General features: G+C 31.2%; 1 protein-coding gene across 6 annotated transcripts in view; it reads left to right on the top strand.

Annotated features, from left to right (window-relative positions):
- The window catches only part of LOC123258463 (Down syndrome cell adhesion molecule-like protein Dscam2), a 47,414-nt gene extending 34,780 nt beyond the window's left edge, over positions 1-12,634 (top strand). The window contains exons 12-28 of one of the 6 annotated variants that reach the window (XM_044718475.1): positions 1,167-1,286; positions 1,938-2,120; positions 2,275-2,422; positions 3,062-3,360; positions 3,741-3,886; positions 3,976-4,130; positions 5,003-5,184; positions 5,250-5,558; positions 5,631-5,927; positions 6,682-6,823; positions 7,514-7,641; positions 7,906-8,334; positions 9,150-9,434; positions 9,513-9,799; positions 10,574-10,832; positions 11,331-11,421; positions 11,923-12,228. In XM_044718475.1, coding sequence (XP_044574410.1) covers positions 1,167-1,286; positions 1,938-2,120; positions 2,275-2,422; positions 3,062-3,360; positions 3,741-3,886; positions 3,976-4,130; positions 5,003-5,184; positions 5,250-5,558; positions 5,631-5,927; positions 6,682-6,823; positions 7,514-7,641; positions 7,906-8,334; positions 9,150-9,434; positions 9,513-9,799; positions 10,574-10,832; positions 11,331-11,421; positions 11,923-12,034 — 3,572 coding nt within the window. In that variant the 3' untranslated portion in view covers positions 12,035-12,228. Of the gene's footprint in view, positions 1-1,166; positions 1,287-1,937; positions 2,121-2,274; positions 2,423-3,061; positions 3,361-3,740; positions 3,887-3,975; positions 4,131-5,002; positions 5,185-5,249; positions 5,559-5,630; positions 5,928-6,681; positions 6,824-7,513; positions 7,642-7,905; positions 8,335-9,149; positions 9,435-9,512; positions 9,800-10,573; positions 10,837-11,330; positions 11,422-11,922 lie in introns of all 6 variants that reach the window. The other 5 variants (XM_044718479.1, XM_044718473.1, XM_044718477.1 and 2 more) reach the window with 5 other exon arrangements.
- The last annotated feature ends 1,351 nt before the right edge of the window (positions 12,635-13,985 follow it).

Genomic DNA, 13,985 nt, shown 5'->3' on the forward strand with positions numbered 1-13,985 from the left:
TATCGGGTGTACGGCGTGTGCGAGTACTGCCCGCTACATTAATATCAGTTTACGCGACATTCACCGAGTTTAGAGTCCGGAGTCCTGGGTATGGGAATGAAATATCGTAAATTCATATTATCAAATATATATGTATATGCACACCTGTGTATCGAGCACTGTCGTTATCTCATGGTTTTCATGTCGTTAGTAATCATTTCCGGTGACCACGGTTAATCAAATCCAGTCCTCCTCTCCATAAAACAAACACCGTCTATTATTTTATCCATTTTATTTATAAATCTCTTAGTTGGAAAAAAAAAATAATAATTTTTGTTGAAGTTTTGAAATATGAAACAAAAAAAAATAGTCTAGTGTTCCGTTGAATTAGAGAGTGCTTCGATCCTTTTAAACTTTTAAAAATATAAATTGAGTATTAACAGAGCAAATTGAGCCTGACGGGCATTGTCCAGTTTTTAAAATAAAAAATATAAATTGTAAAGGTCATTTACTGGAGTATTTAATAAATATTGAGGAGAAACAAAAACACGTAATTTTACGGTAGGCATAACGTATCGTAGTTAATTTTACGATACTTTGTTGTGCACTTGTATTTTGTAGCGGTGTCATTAACTGTTTCAAGCATGATTATATTTTCATTCATTATTATTATAATTATTAATTATTAATATTACTTCTATTATTATTATTGATCGTATACGTAATTTTAAAAGCTTGAACTGACGACAAAGAGATTTAATTTATAGTAATTTACTTTTGATAAATAATGGAAAAAAAATTTATCGACATTAAATAAAAATAAATAAAGAGAAAGCTCCAAAATATAATCGTCAGTTCACGAAATTTTAAACTAAAGTAGAAAATAATATTTTACAAAGTCGTTAAGCGTTGTTTTATAAGTACCATGTAGTTATTTGGGATTAAAAAATATTATTATTATTATTATTAATTATTTAGAAATGCATGTTATTAAACTTTATAATAAAAAATCAAAGTAATTTTTGTTCGGTTTATTGCGTAAATATTTAGAGATTTTAAACAAATTTTGTTACAAAAAATATAAAACTAAAACAAATTGGGACAAGAATTAAAAAAAAGAAACCAATAAAAAACGTAGATATCATCTGTTAGGTCTGACTAAAATTTTAATAGAATGGTATTTTTAGTCCCTCCTCGTTGGGTTGTGGAACCTATCGACCAGGATGCTATTGTAGGTCACTCTGTCTCCGTGGCTTGCCAAGCTGAAGGATTTCCGATTCCTAATGTTACCTGGAAACAATCTATCGGTAAATTATTTTTCTTTAAAAAAAAAAATCACTCAACATTTAGTTGAAAAAAAATTTTTAATTATTTATTTATTTTTTCTTTCCTTCTAGTTATTATACAAGAAAGAGTAAAAGTCGCGTTAAAGTTTTAGATGGCATGATTTTAATGAATTTCTATCTTGAATGTATTTCACTCGAACAATGAACTGTACTAGTATGTATAACAGTAAGGGGTTGACGGTTGAAAATCCAAGCCTTCATTAACTCGGGGTCTATTCGACAGTGTTGGCTGTGGGGAACTTTGTTCCATTCGTCATGAATTTCGCTGATCGGTGCACTCAGCGTTTTCATTCAGTTTCGAATGAGCTTTTCCTCTCTCTTTCTCTCTCTCTCTCTCTCTCTCTCTCTCTCTCTCTCTCTCTCTCTCTCTCTCTCTCTCTCTCTCTCTCTCTCTCTCTCTCTCTCTCTCTCTCTCTCTCTCTCTCTCTCTCTCCATATATATGCACAGATACAAATTTTTAAATAAAATTAATTTCGTCTAACCACACGAGGATTCTTGTTAACTTTTACTTCATTATTATATTGTATTCTTTACTTTTTATGTAATTTAATTTGATAAAATTTATCTCATCAAATATTAACAAGTAGATTTGATTTAAAAAAAAAATGTAGGTGAAACGCCAGGAGACTACCGTGAGCTCGGATACGGAGGAACTACCGAAGGCATTGAAGTTTCAAAGAATGGCTCGTTGGTTATTCCAAGAGTATCCAGAGAACACAGCGGGTTTTACTTGTGCCAAGGAAGCAATGGCATAGGTCCTGGTCTCAGTAAACTCATTCGTCTAACAGTTCACGGTAAAATATTTATCAGCTATGCCACCGGCTAGTTTAAATATGTATCAACTAAATTCTATCAGACTTTGCTACTTTATTTTATTATTTTTATAAATTTATAATTTTAACAATTGTCTGTATTGATTATTTAATTTAAAATAATTTTTTTTTCCAGCGGGGCCGCATGTTGAAGTTAAAACACGTCAAGAATCTGTCAGAAGAGGTGAAACGGGAACTTTGAGATGCGAGGCTGAAGGTGATTCACCTCTTGATATCAGTTGGCGTAATCGTGCCGGCAGAATTGAGCCAATTTATGATTTAAGGTATTTATAAGATTTATTTCAGAGTTTCTCACAATGTATAAATAGAAATGACAATTTAAATTATTGCTAAAACAATAGCTAAAGTAAAATATCAGTCATCCGAATTAATGGATATTATTAAATGTCCAGTGGAATAAACTTTCATAAACAAACAATTGGAACAATGAATTACCGAAATGAAAATAAAGTTAGCCGACATTTGAAAATTTTGATAGTTTATTTTATTGAAAAATAATTTTTAAAAAATTACAACAAAAATTTTCACATACAGAAAATTTTAAAAATTATCCATGGAATTTTTTAAAAATAGTTTTTTAGTTCTAATTTTTAATTAAAAAAAAAAAATCAACAATTTTTGAGTGTCGGCTAACTTAATTTTCATAATATCAGTCATCCGAATTAATGGATATTATTAAATGTCCAGTGGAATAAACTTTCACAAATAAACAAGTGGAACAATGAATTACCGAATAAAAATGAATAATAATTGCAATGAGCTACAATAACAATTAATAATAAATAGCGTTAATTACATGTTTAATATACAGTATTATATAGAGATATATAATTTATAATATAACAAAATCGATAACTGGTAACTTAATAAAGGCAATAGATTTGAAATCACGTACTGTGCAGATATATATTGGAGAATAATTCAACACCCCGTGGAATGACGTCTGAATTACGAATAACTAAAGCAGGCCACGAGGATCGGGGAGAGTACGTGTGCGTTGCCAGCAATGCGTATGGCATGGACAAAGCATCGATCAATCTTCTGGTCCAAGAGCCCCCTAATTTTCCCCGGAATTTACACGTAGCCGAGCTTAAAAGTCGCTCGATACTTTTGTCTTGGTCATCGCCTTCCAGCGACTCGGACTCTCTCAACCCCGACTCTCCAATAACTAATTATATTATTCAGTACAAAGAGGCCGATGGTAGGTATACATATTTATAAAAAAAAAAATTTATTAAAGACAAACATATTACATACTTTACTACTTTTATCATCTTCTCCAGTTACATCCTTCTCCATCTCGATCTCCACTATCTATTATTATGTATCCTAGTATATGTACTCGACTAATTGAATGACATTCCACACATATTGACATACATAACAGCTTCAACAACAACAACTCGACAACTCCGAGAGGGTCTGTCTAATGATAAACTAAACAATAACCTCCTCAGACCTAAGGCCTTCATATGTCTGATACAATATACGCCTATATCACTTGTATCACTTGCTGTTATTAAATATATCCTATTACTAATGGCATAATTATGAATGTGTGCGTGTGTGTGTCTGTAAAAGATGTGTGGCATGACCACAACACCCAGCCGGTAGCAGGAGACAACACGATCGCTTTGGTATCACAACTAAAACCGGCAACCACCTACCATTTTCGTGTCTTTGCGGAAAATCATCTCGGGACATCAGCCCCAAGCGACATTCTTCATGTCAGTATTCGATATTTTATCGCATTATCTCATCAATGCATGCTCACGTTCTTTGCTTTTTTTTTTTTTATTAAAAAAAAATATCACAGGTTCAAACTGACGGCGAGATACCGGGAGGGCCTCCGAGGCAAGTCACTGCAGAGCCTCTGGGTCCTCAGCAGCTCAAAATCACCTGGCAGCCTCCGGATCAGGTTCTGTGGAATGGAGAGCTTCTTGGATACACCATCGTTTCCACTATACTGAGGTACAATCAGCTCTTTTTTTTATATATATATATTTTTTTTAAATTTTTTATTGTAAATCGACGGTCTAATTAGCAATTGGTTTAACTCCTTATTTTTTAGAGGGTGATTTTTTAACATTTTGATGTAGCAATAGTCCAATTATGAACTATTTCAATGATCCAAACCAAAATATTATACCTCTATTAGATATTAATGATATTAAATGGTTTTTAAAAGTTATAATAAGTTTTGAATTAATTGTTTTTTCGTACAAATGGAAGATTCTCTAAAATGAAGTTAGACAATTGCACGACTCATGATGCGAAGCATCAGAGAGTGCTTTACGATCGAAAAATTTTTTACACCTCATTTCGGCAACTATTTTTATTATTATAGTCTTGTTAGTTCACGGAATCAAGATATTTTGCATACTATTGTCAAGATAATTTAATGGAGATTAATTTTACACTTTTCAAAAATTGATTTAATACAGTAGAAATGAAAAAAAAAAAAACATCAAAATAAGTCAAAAAATTTTCCTGTCCGTCATGTATGAAACTCTGAAAACACTGTAACTTGGGAAAAAATGCATTAATTGAGTGAAATTTTTTTGTAAAAAATTCTTTGAGAGAATTGTAGGTCACTGAATACGAATGGCTAAGTAATTCAGTGTCGTTTATGTACAATTAATAAATTAAAACAAAAACCCATTTATCCCACTAGAGGCGCTTGTGCATTATCGTGCTATTTTAGTGTTGTTTTATAAATTTTTTTTCAAATTCTTTATTTTATTAATATTTCATAATTAAATGAGCATTATGAGTCGTGGACTTTTGGACTTTCCAAACTTTTTGCTAATTAGAACGTCGAAATGTTTAATTTTTTTGCAAAGAGATGACGAGCAGGCAACAAATATAACTCGAGTGGGCATTACGGGAAATGGGGACGGATCTTACGAGTACCGTTTAACTGGGTTGAGAAAATTTACCGAGTACAGCATTGTGGTGAAGGCTTTTAACAGCAAAGGAGATGGTCCTGGTTCTGATCCAGTGATAACCCAAACCCTCGAAGCAGGTTTGTATTTTATTTTAAATTGAATAAAATAAAATATAATAAATATCGACAATATTTATTTTTAGTACCGAGCGCTCCGCCGCAGCACATTGCCTGCACAGCGCTGACTGGTCAAAATATTCAAGTTACGTGGAAAGCACCACCGGCGGATAAAATCCACGGAGTAATAAAGGGGTACAAACTTTTGTACGAACCGGCTAATGAAGAAAGTAGTGAAATTGTGGGATCTCGAGATACAAAGATTACTCAAGCGCTTAGCACAGTTCTTCACGATTTACGGCCCTACACAAACTACACCGTCCAGATTTTGGCATACACCCGGGCCGGAGAAGGTGTTACCAGTACGCCTATTTCGTGTATGACTGAAGAAACTGGTAAAAATTTATTATTTCTAAAAGTAATTAATTTTAAAAATAAATTTAATAAATAATAAATAATAAAAACAGTTCCTGATGTACCGGAACGCGTGAAGGCAGTTCCAGCCGCGGATAATGTTGTTATTATTTCGTGGTTGCCACCAAAACGACCGAACGGTGTTGTCACTAAGTACACCATGTATATACGAGCGCTGGATCAGGGCCAAGAAGTAAAGATCATTAAAGACTTTTTGCCGGCTCAAAGTTTACACTACGAAGCCACGGGGTTGAAACTACGAGAATCTTATGAAGCATGGGTCACTGCTTCCACTAAAGTCGGAGAGGGACCAAGTACTCCGGTCATCAAACTTCAGCCAAGTTCTACCGGTTGGTAACCAAACGTACTTTTTTACTTTTCTACTTTTTTATACTTTACACATTATATTATTTTATAACTTTAAAATACCTCCCCTATTTTGGTGTATTATTACCCAGACATTTTATTGTCGAGTAACTTGATAATAAAAGGAGGAAACGGCAAGAAAATAAATTGATCCCGAACTCGGAGAATCGACTTATGGTGTATATACTACAGGAATAAGTACAAGTTAAACAACAACCAGTCAAATAATTAGTTCCCTCACGACAAAGTTTATAGTACCTAGAAACGTTTAAAGTTACAAGAATGTAATTTTCTTTTGTTACTTTCGCTTTGTATATAAAAGTTACTTATTTTATTTCTTTTTATTTCCTCCTCAATTGTCGTAGTTTTTTTCTTGATCGTTCTTTTATAACTTTATTCAATTATAAATAAACTTTATTATTATTCCCCATCTAAATTCACTTGATACTTAATTATTTGGTTAATAATACCGAGTAATTCTAAAACTATTTTATTTGGTATTTAATTAATTCGGTTGGAAGAAATTGAAAGTAAAAGAAAGAATAAATGAATAAATGGTGTACGATAAAGACTTAATTAAATAATTCCGAAAGGCTTTTCTTTATTTTTTCTATTAAGAAAGAGTCATTTTCTTAGTTGGATTTATTAATTAACTTGTTTTTTTAATACTCTGTAAACTTTGGATAGTATAGCTCGGTGAAATGATTTTATTAAATTTTAATTAACTTTGGTAATTAGTTCCAGCGGCTATTGTATCTTTTGGCGCTCCTATAATAACGTCTTGGCGTGTTGACGTAAGATTTCATTGTTTATATGTTGGAGTACCTGAACCGACAGTTGATTGGCGATTGGGGGATGTTAAATTACAAAAGAGCCAAAGGTATGCTATAATTAATTTATTATTCATCAAAAGTTACTTTTTTTTCTCTCAAAAATTCAATAAATTAAAATTTCATTGTTTTAGATTGAATATTGGAGCAGATCATACGCTGACATATTTAATTATGTTAAATTGCACTGTACTTTCTTAACTATTGACGTTTTTAAAAATATAAGCTCATTCCGATGTTACACTCATCAAGAGCTTTCATTTGAGTACCCACATGCATTTTTCATATATTTGTCATATATATATAAAATATATATAAATATATAAAATATATGAAAAATTGATGTCGGTACTCAAATGAAAGGTCTCGATGAGTGTAATGTCAGGATGAGCTTATATCTTTAAAAATGTCAATATTTCACAAGATATTTATTAAATTGCACTGTACTTTCTTGACTATGGACGTTTTTAAAGATATAAGCTCACCCCGATGTTACACTCATCATGAACATTGATTTGAGTACCCACATGCATTTTGACATATTTTTCATATATACATATAGAAATATATAATATATCAAATATATGAAAAATTGATGTGGGTACTCAAATGAAAGGTCTTGATGAATGTAATGTCGGGATGAGCTTATATCTTTAAAAATGTCAATAGTTCACAAAATACAAGGTCATTTCTTAATTATGTATCTAGAGATTCAATAAATAAAAATTTCATTGTTTTAGATTGGATATTGGAGCAGATCATACGCTGACTTTAAAAAATGTACAGAGAAGTCAGGAGGGAAATTATTCGTGTCATGTCAAAAATTCATTGGGCTTTGATGAAATTGTTTACAGTCTACAAGTTCAAGGTAAATATATTATAAATAAATGAAAAAAAAGTTTGCTAAAGAAAAGAATAACTAAAGTAAACTTTAAATTGATGTGCCAAAAAAAAGAAAAATTAATTTACTTTAGATAAAGATATGAAAAAGGCAAAAAGATAAAAAAAAGGTTGTTTGGCAGTTAAAGTTTGTATAGCGTTATGAGATACAGCAGATGATGTTTTTGTTGCCGGGTTGCCGGTTGGTGGGTATATAAAGTTATAAGTTTTAATTGACAAACTTTACGCATAGTTCCACCAACACCTCCAACACTTCTCGCAACTGGCACAACAACCGAGGCGGTGCAGTTACAGTGGAAGCAGGGAGACAACGGGGGTGCTCCTATAAAGGGATTTGTGTTGGCTTATCGCAAGGAATTCGCCGAATGGGAAGAAGTTATGCTTGACAGGCGTGCCAGTACTCATTTACTCGGAGGTCTGCAGTGCGGTACAAAGTATCAATTTACTCTGGCTGCCTTTAATCGCATAGGGAGTGGAAGTGCCAGCAAAATGGAAACTGCTAGGACCAAAGGCTCTAAACCTGTTCCTCCCCATAAAAAGCATCTCATACGTACCAATATGACCTCTGTTATTCTCGAATTAACTTCCTGGCAAGACGGCGGCTGCCCATTGCTCTACTTTGTTGTTGAATATAAGCGATTGCCCGGTGATTGGCTATTAGGTAATTACTGTCATTAATTATACGCTCTTTTGGCTTTGCGGAACTAGAAAGGCGTATAAAAAATTTTTTTTTGGTAATTATGCAGAAGTAGGGCTCCGCCTATTTTAGATAAAATTTTTTCACGGTAGATTTATGATGATAAGTATTTAGGTTGCATTCGAAAATGCTCTATCTCTAGATACATAATTAAGAAATGACCCTGTATCTTGTGAACTATTGACATTTTTAAAGATATAAGCTCATCTTGATGTTACACTCATCAAGACCTTTCATTTGAGTACCCACATCAATTTTTCATATATTTTATATATGTATATATATATATATATATATATATATATATATATATATATATATATATATATATATATATATGTATATATCAAAAATGCATGTGGGTACTCAAATGAAAGCTCTTGATGGGTATAACATCGGGATGAGCTTATATCTTTAAAAATGTCAATAGTTAAGAAAGTACAGTGCAATTTAACAATAGTCATTATTTAATAAAGCAAAATTTTCAAATTATGATATTATGAATTTTTTTTTCTAATTTAACCGGAAAAAATAGTATCGTCATCATTTGATTGAAAAACACCTCCAATCGTAAATTTTGAACTTTCAAATGAAAGAAGAAACATCAAAATATTTAATTTACATACTTTTCATCATAAATTCGCCGTGAAGAAGAACAATTAAAAAATAAATATTAAAAAAAATTAATTTTTTGAATTTTTAAACCCAAAAATAGGCCAAGCCCCACTTCTGCATAATTACCGTTAATTTAAATTAGCATAATAAAATTTTTGTTGTAGTATCGAATAATGTGTCACCACAATCGAGATTTCCGATAGTAAATTTGGAGAGTGGAACGAGCTATGAATTACGAGTGACAGGATACAATAATGCCGGATCAACTCAAGCGGAATACCTATTTAGTACAACTACTCCTGGCGACTCACCGAGGATCCATGACGGGCGACCGCCTGAAATAAAGGTCACGCCGGTTTATTTCGATGCACAAGTACTTGCGCCCAGTGTTATATCCGTTGTTGCTGTTATTATAGTCGTCGGTGGTGTTTGCTTTTGTCTGAAAACACGTAAATAACTTTTTTTAAAACTTTTACTAAAAAGTAACTGTCTAATAAATAATAATAAAATTTTATTATTTAAAAAAGATTCTCTGAGAGGAAGAAGAGGTAATGATCCAACTTCTCAAACCCAGGCGGCGTTGGATAACAAACACAATATGGAACAGAGAGAACAGTATTATGCAACAGTACGTAAGCCTAGTCAACAATCCCCGTGTCGGGAGGTAAATGCATTGGAACGTATACCCGAGTACTCTGAAGACATTTATCCGTATGCAACATTTCATTTGCCCGAGCAAGAAAATTTATCCGCGAATCCAATAAGGCAGGCGTATTTCTACGAGAGAAGCGAAACAATGTTACAAGGCGCTCAGGTGAATAATAAAAAAAATATTACATTTTTTTTTTTTTCATTCTTACTAGTAACCTTGCAGTCACTATGTGACTGCCGTGACTTGTATACAATAAATCGATAAAATTTTGCTTTATTAAATAATTACTATTGTTAAATTGCACTGTACTTTTTTAACTATTGACATTTCTAAAGATATAAGCTCATTCCGATGTTACACTCATCAAGAGCTTTCATTTGAGTACCCACATGCATTTTTGATATATTTTCCATATATACATATATATATAAATATATAATATATATATATAAATATGAAAAATTGATGTGGGGACTCAAATGAAAGCTCTTGATGAGTGCAACATTAAGATGAGCTTATATCTTTAAAAATATCAATATTTCACAAGATATTTATTAAATTGCACTGTATTTTCTTAACTATTGACATTTTTAAAGATATAAGCTCATCTTAATGTTGCACTCATCAAGAGCTTTCATTTGAGTACCCACATGCATTTTTGATATATTTTTCATATATACATATATATAATATATATAAATATATGAATTATTGATGTGGGTACTTAGATGAAAGGTCTCGATGAGTGTAACATCGGGATGAGCTTATATATTTAAAAATGTCAATAGTTAACGAGATAAGGTCATTTCTTAATTATGTGACTAGAGATAGAGCATTTTCGAATGTAGCCTAAATACTTATCATCATTTAAAACTGGCCACAAAATTTTTCTTATTTTCTTAATAATATAAATTAAATTTACATTTTTTTTTTCAGATTGATGTTGATCAATATACCAAAGTAAGAAGCCGGTCAAGGCGTAAATCAAAGTCATTCAAGTCCGAATCCGAGGAGTACGATACTCTTGGATCGGACAGCGACACTGAAGTAGGGACCAGCAGTCGTACAGAGTCCTCTAATCACCTCGACGATTCTGCTCCGACGTCTATTTTAACTCGCTCCCCGGGACCTAATTCCGGGCCACAGCGAGGCCGCGAGCAACGATTAGCCATATTCCCAAGGCCGGTTCATCATAGTAAGTTAGTATTAGTATTGAATTATATTTTTTTTAATTATTATCAACCAAGGGAAAGCTGGGAACACGGGAATAATAATAGAATTCATAGATTGGCTTTAAATTGCACGCCTAATTTTTTTTTTTTTTTTTTTTATTCAATTATTATGTTGGATTTTGAGTTTGCAGTTAAAGTCTTAGTGTGAATAATTAATCTACAGCTTTTAAAGCTTGTAAATAATTAAACAAGGATTTCACCAACTGTTTTGTATATTTATAAAATAAGTTCAATGTAGAATTATTTAAAGCTGCTGCTGGATAATTAATTAAGTCGATCGTTAATCCTGATCGGATTAAATCTATTTTAACACTTAACTGAATCTAACCAACTGGTCTTTTTGCTACAACTTGAATAATAATTAGCAATGCACTTAATTTTTTTGTATCCCATAATACTCCGCTTTCCTCTAGATGAATAAATAGTAATTGTATTATTTATTTAAATGTATTTATTTTTAGATGTACTGTACCACACGCACGAATCAAGTACATCAACCGAGCCGTCACCAATTTCTGAAAGAAAAACCTTTCCTAGATTAGAAAAGCAACGGTAAATATTAAATATTTAATTGAAATAAAAATAATAATACCTAGCAACCTTACAGTCACTGTGTGATTTGTGAACTATAAATAAATAAAATTTTGCTTAGTACTTTCTTAATTATTGACGTTTTCAAAGATATAAGCTCATCCCGATGTTACACTCATCAAGAGCTTTCATTTGAGTACCCACATGCATTTTTGATATATTTTTCATTTTTCATATATACATATATATAAATATATATTATATATGAAAAATTGATGTGGGTACTCAAATGAAAGGTCTCGATGAGAGGAATGTCGGGATGAGCTTATATCTTTAAAAATGTCAATATTTCACAAGATACAAGGTAATTTATTAATTATGTATCTAGAGAATGATATGAAACCTTGAAAAGACACAACCCAAGTCAAGATCTTTGCAATGATACTAAATTTCACTAAAAAAAATGATTTTATCATATGACTATCCTGGACACAAATTTTTTTTATTCTCTTAATAATATAGATATTATAATGAAAAACAGACATGGAATAAAAGCAGACAACGTCAGTGGATCTCGAGTTCAAAATATAATTCGAGCAATGGTAAAAGATCCAGAGACGAGTACAGGAGTTAGGTCTTACTCGGCAGCACCCTCGCCGAGTCACACTGCCAAGGGATCAAGACTTAATACAGCCTCGATAGATCGACACAAACAAATACCGCGTCGATCAGTTGAGTCTTTGTGTTTGTTCAATGATCCTCAACAATCGACATCAGCGATACAGCCGACACACACACAAACGTCATCCTCATCTTCAAACTCGAATTCAAACTCAAATTCAAATTCAAATTCAAATTCAACCTCAACCTCAACCTCTATCTCAATGTCAACACCACGCAATTATCAACGAAACGCGAGATTACGCTCTCGAGAGCAGCAACCGCGCGAAGACTGGGGTAATGAATTATCCACACTAGAGCTCAAACCGCCCTCAGGGTTCACCGATGCTCACGAAACAAGTGAGGCGGAATGTGATATCGATATGAAGCTCAAACTTCACAGAAAACGTTCCGGGCCTCTCTCTAATTCGCTGTCCAAATCACCCAAAGACTTTACAATCACTGTTTAAACATCAACTACTTCATTTTTAAATTGTATTGATCTAACTGTCAAGACTTACATTACAATATTGAGAGTAAAATCCAAAAAAAAAAGTTAATAAATTAAATAAAGTAATTAACTAATTAATAATTAAATGTATTATTGAAATATCTCATTGACTAATTATTGATATTATTGAATGCTATGTATATTAAATATAAAATAAATCTTATTTTTGTATAATTTCACCTGTTTTTATTGCCCTGAGCCTACCACTTGTTTTAAATTTACCAAAAATAAAATTTTGCTTTATTAAATAATTACTTTTGATAAATTGCACTGTAATTTTTTAAATATTGACGTTTTTAAAGATATAAGCTTATCCCGATGTTACACTCATCAAGAGCTTTCATTTGAGTATCCACATGCATTTTTGATATATTTGTCATATATACATATATATAATATATATAAATATATAAAATATATGAAAAATTGATGTGGGTACTTGAATGAAAGCTCTCGATGAGTGTAATATCGGGGTGAAGTTATGTCTTTAAAAATGTCAATATTTCACAAGATATTTATTAAATTTCAATGTACTTTCTTAACTATTGACATTTTTAAAGATATAAGCTCATCTCGATGTTACGCTCATCAAGAGCTTTCATTTGAGTACCCACATGCATTTTTGATATATTTTTCAAATATACATATATATAAAATATATAAATATATGAAAAATTGATGTGGGTACTCAAATGAAAGGTCTCGATTAGTGTAATGTTGGGGTGAGCTTATATCTTTAAAAATGTCAATAGTTCACAAGATACAAGGTAATTTCTTAATAATATAGATTATAAATAAATTATAGTTAATACAATTGGACAGTTAAATTTTTATATATAATAAATAATTAAACAAGTATAATACTGATACGATTCTATATTTATTTAACTGCACGTGAAATATTTCATTACAAATCATTATATTTATTTTTAAATATTAATATATATCAATATTAGAGTTAATTTTTTTATAGATACTCTTATGTAGTTTATATATAATTATATTTACAATTGCTATTTACAAATACTGCTTGGAATGACCAACATATTTAATAAAATAACATTTCTTCACACAGATAAATAAAAGATACAATTAATTGTAATTATTAAATCACACAAGTTAGTATTTGGCCTGATGATACTCTGAGTAAACATCTTCACACTTTAATCATTATAAAAAAATTTATTTTCCACTCAGTAATTATTACTATTTAACTTTGCAATTATTTAAATATATTATTACAAACTATTTGATAAATAAATTTTTTCTTTTTTAAATAGTACAATTTTCAATTTTTCTTAGTATAGAAACATCGACAATTATAATTAGTTGTTCTACTTAATCTTTTTATACTTATATTTTTTTTTTTTTTTTTTTTTTTGAATATACGGTAGCTTATATTTATAATTGGTCG

The sequence above is a fragment of the Cotesia glomerata genome, linkage group LG2, assembly GCF_020080835.1.
Source record: "Cotesia glomerata isolate CgM1 linkage group LG2, MPM_Cglom_v2.3, whole genome shotgun sequence".
Lineage (NCBI taxonomy): Eukaryota > Metazoa > Arthropoda > Insecta > Hymenoptera > Braconidae > Cotesia > Cotesia glomerata.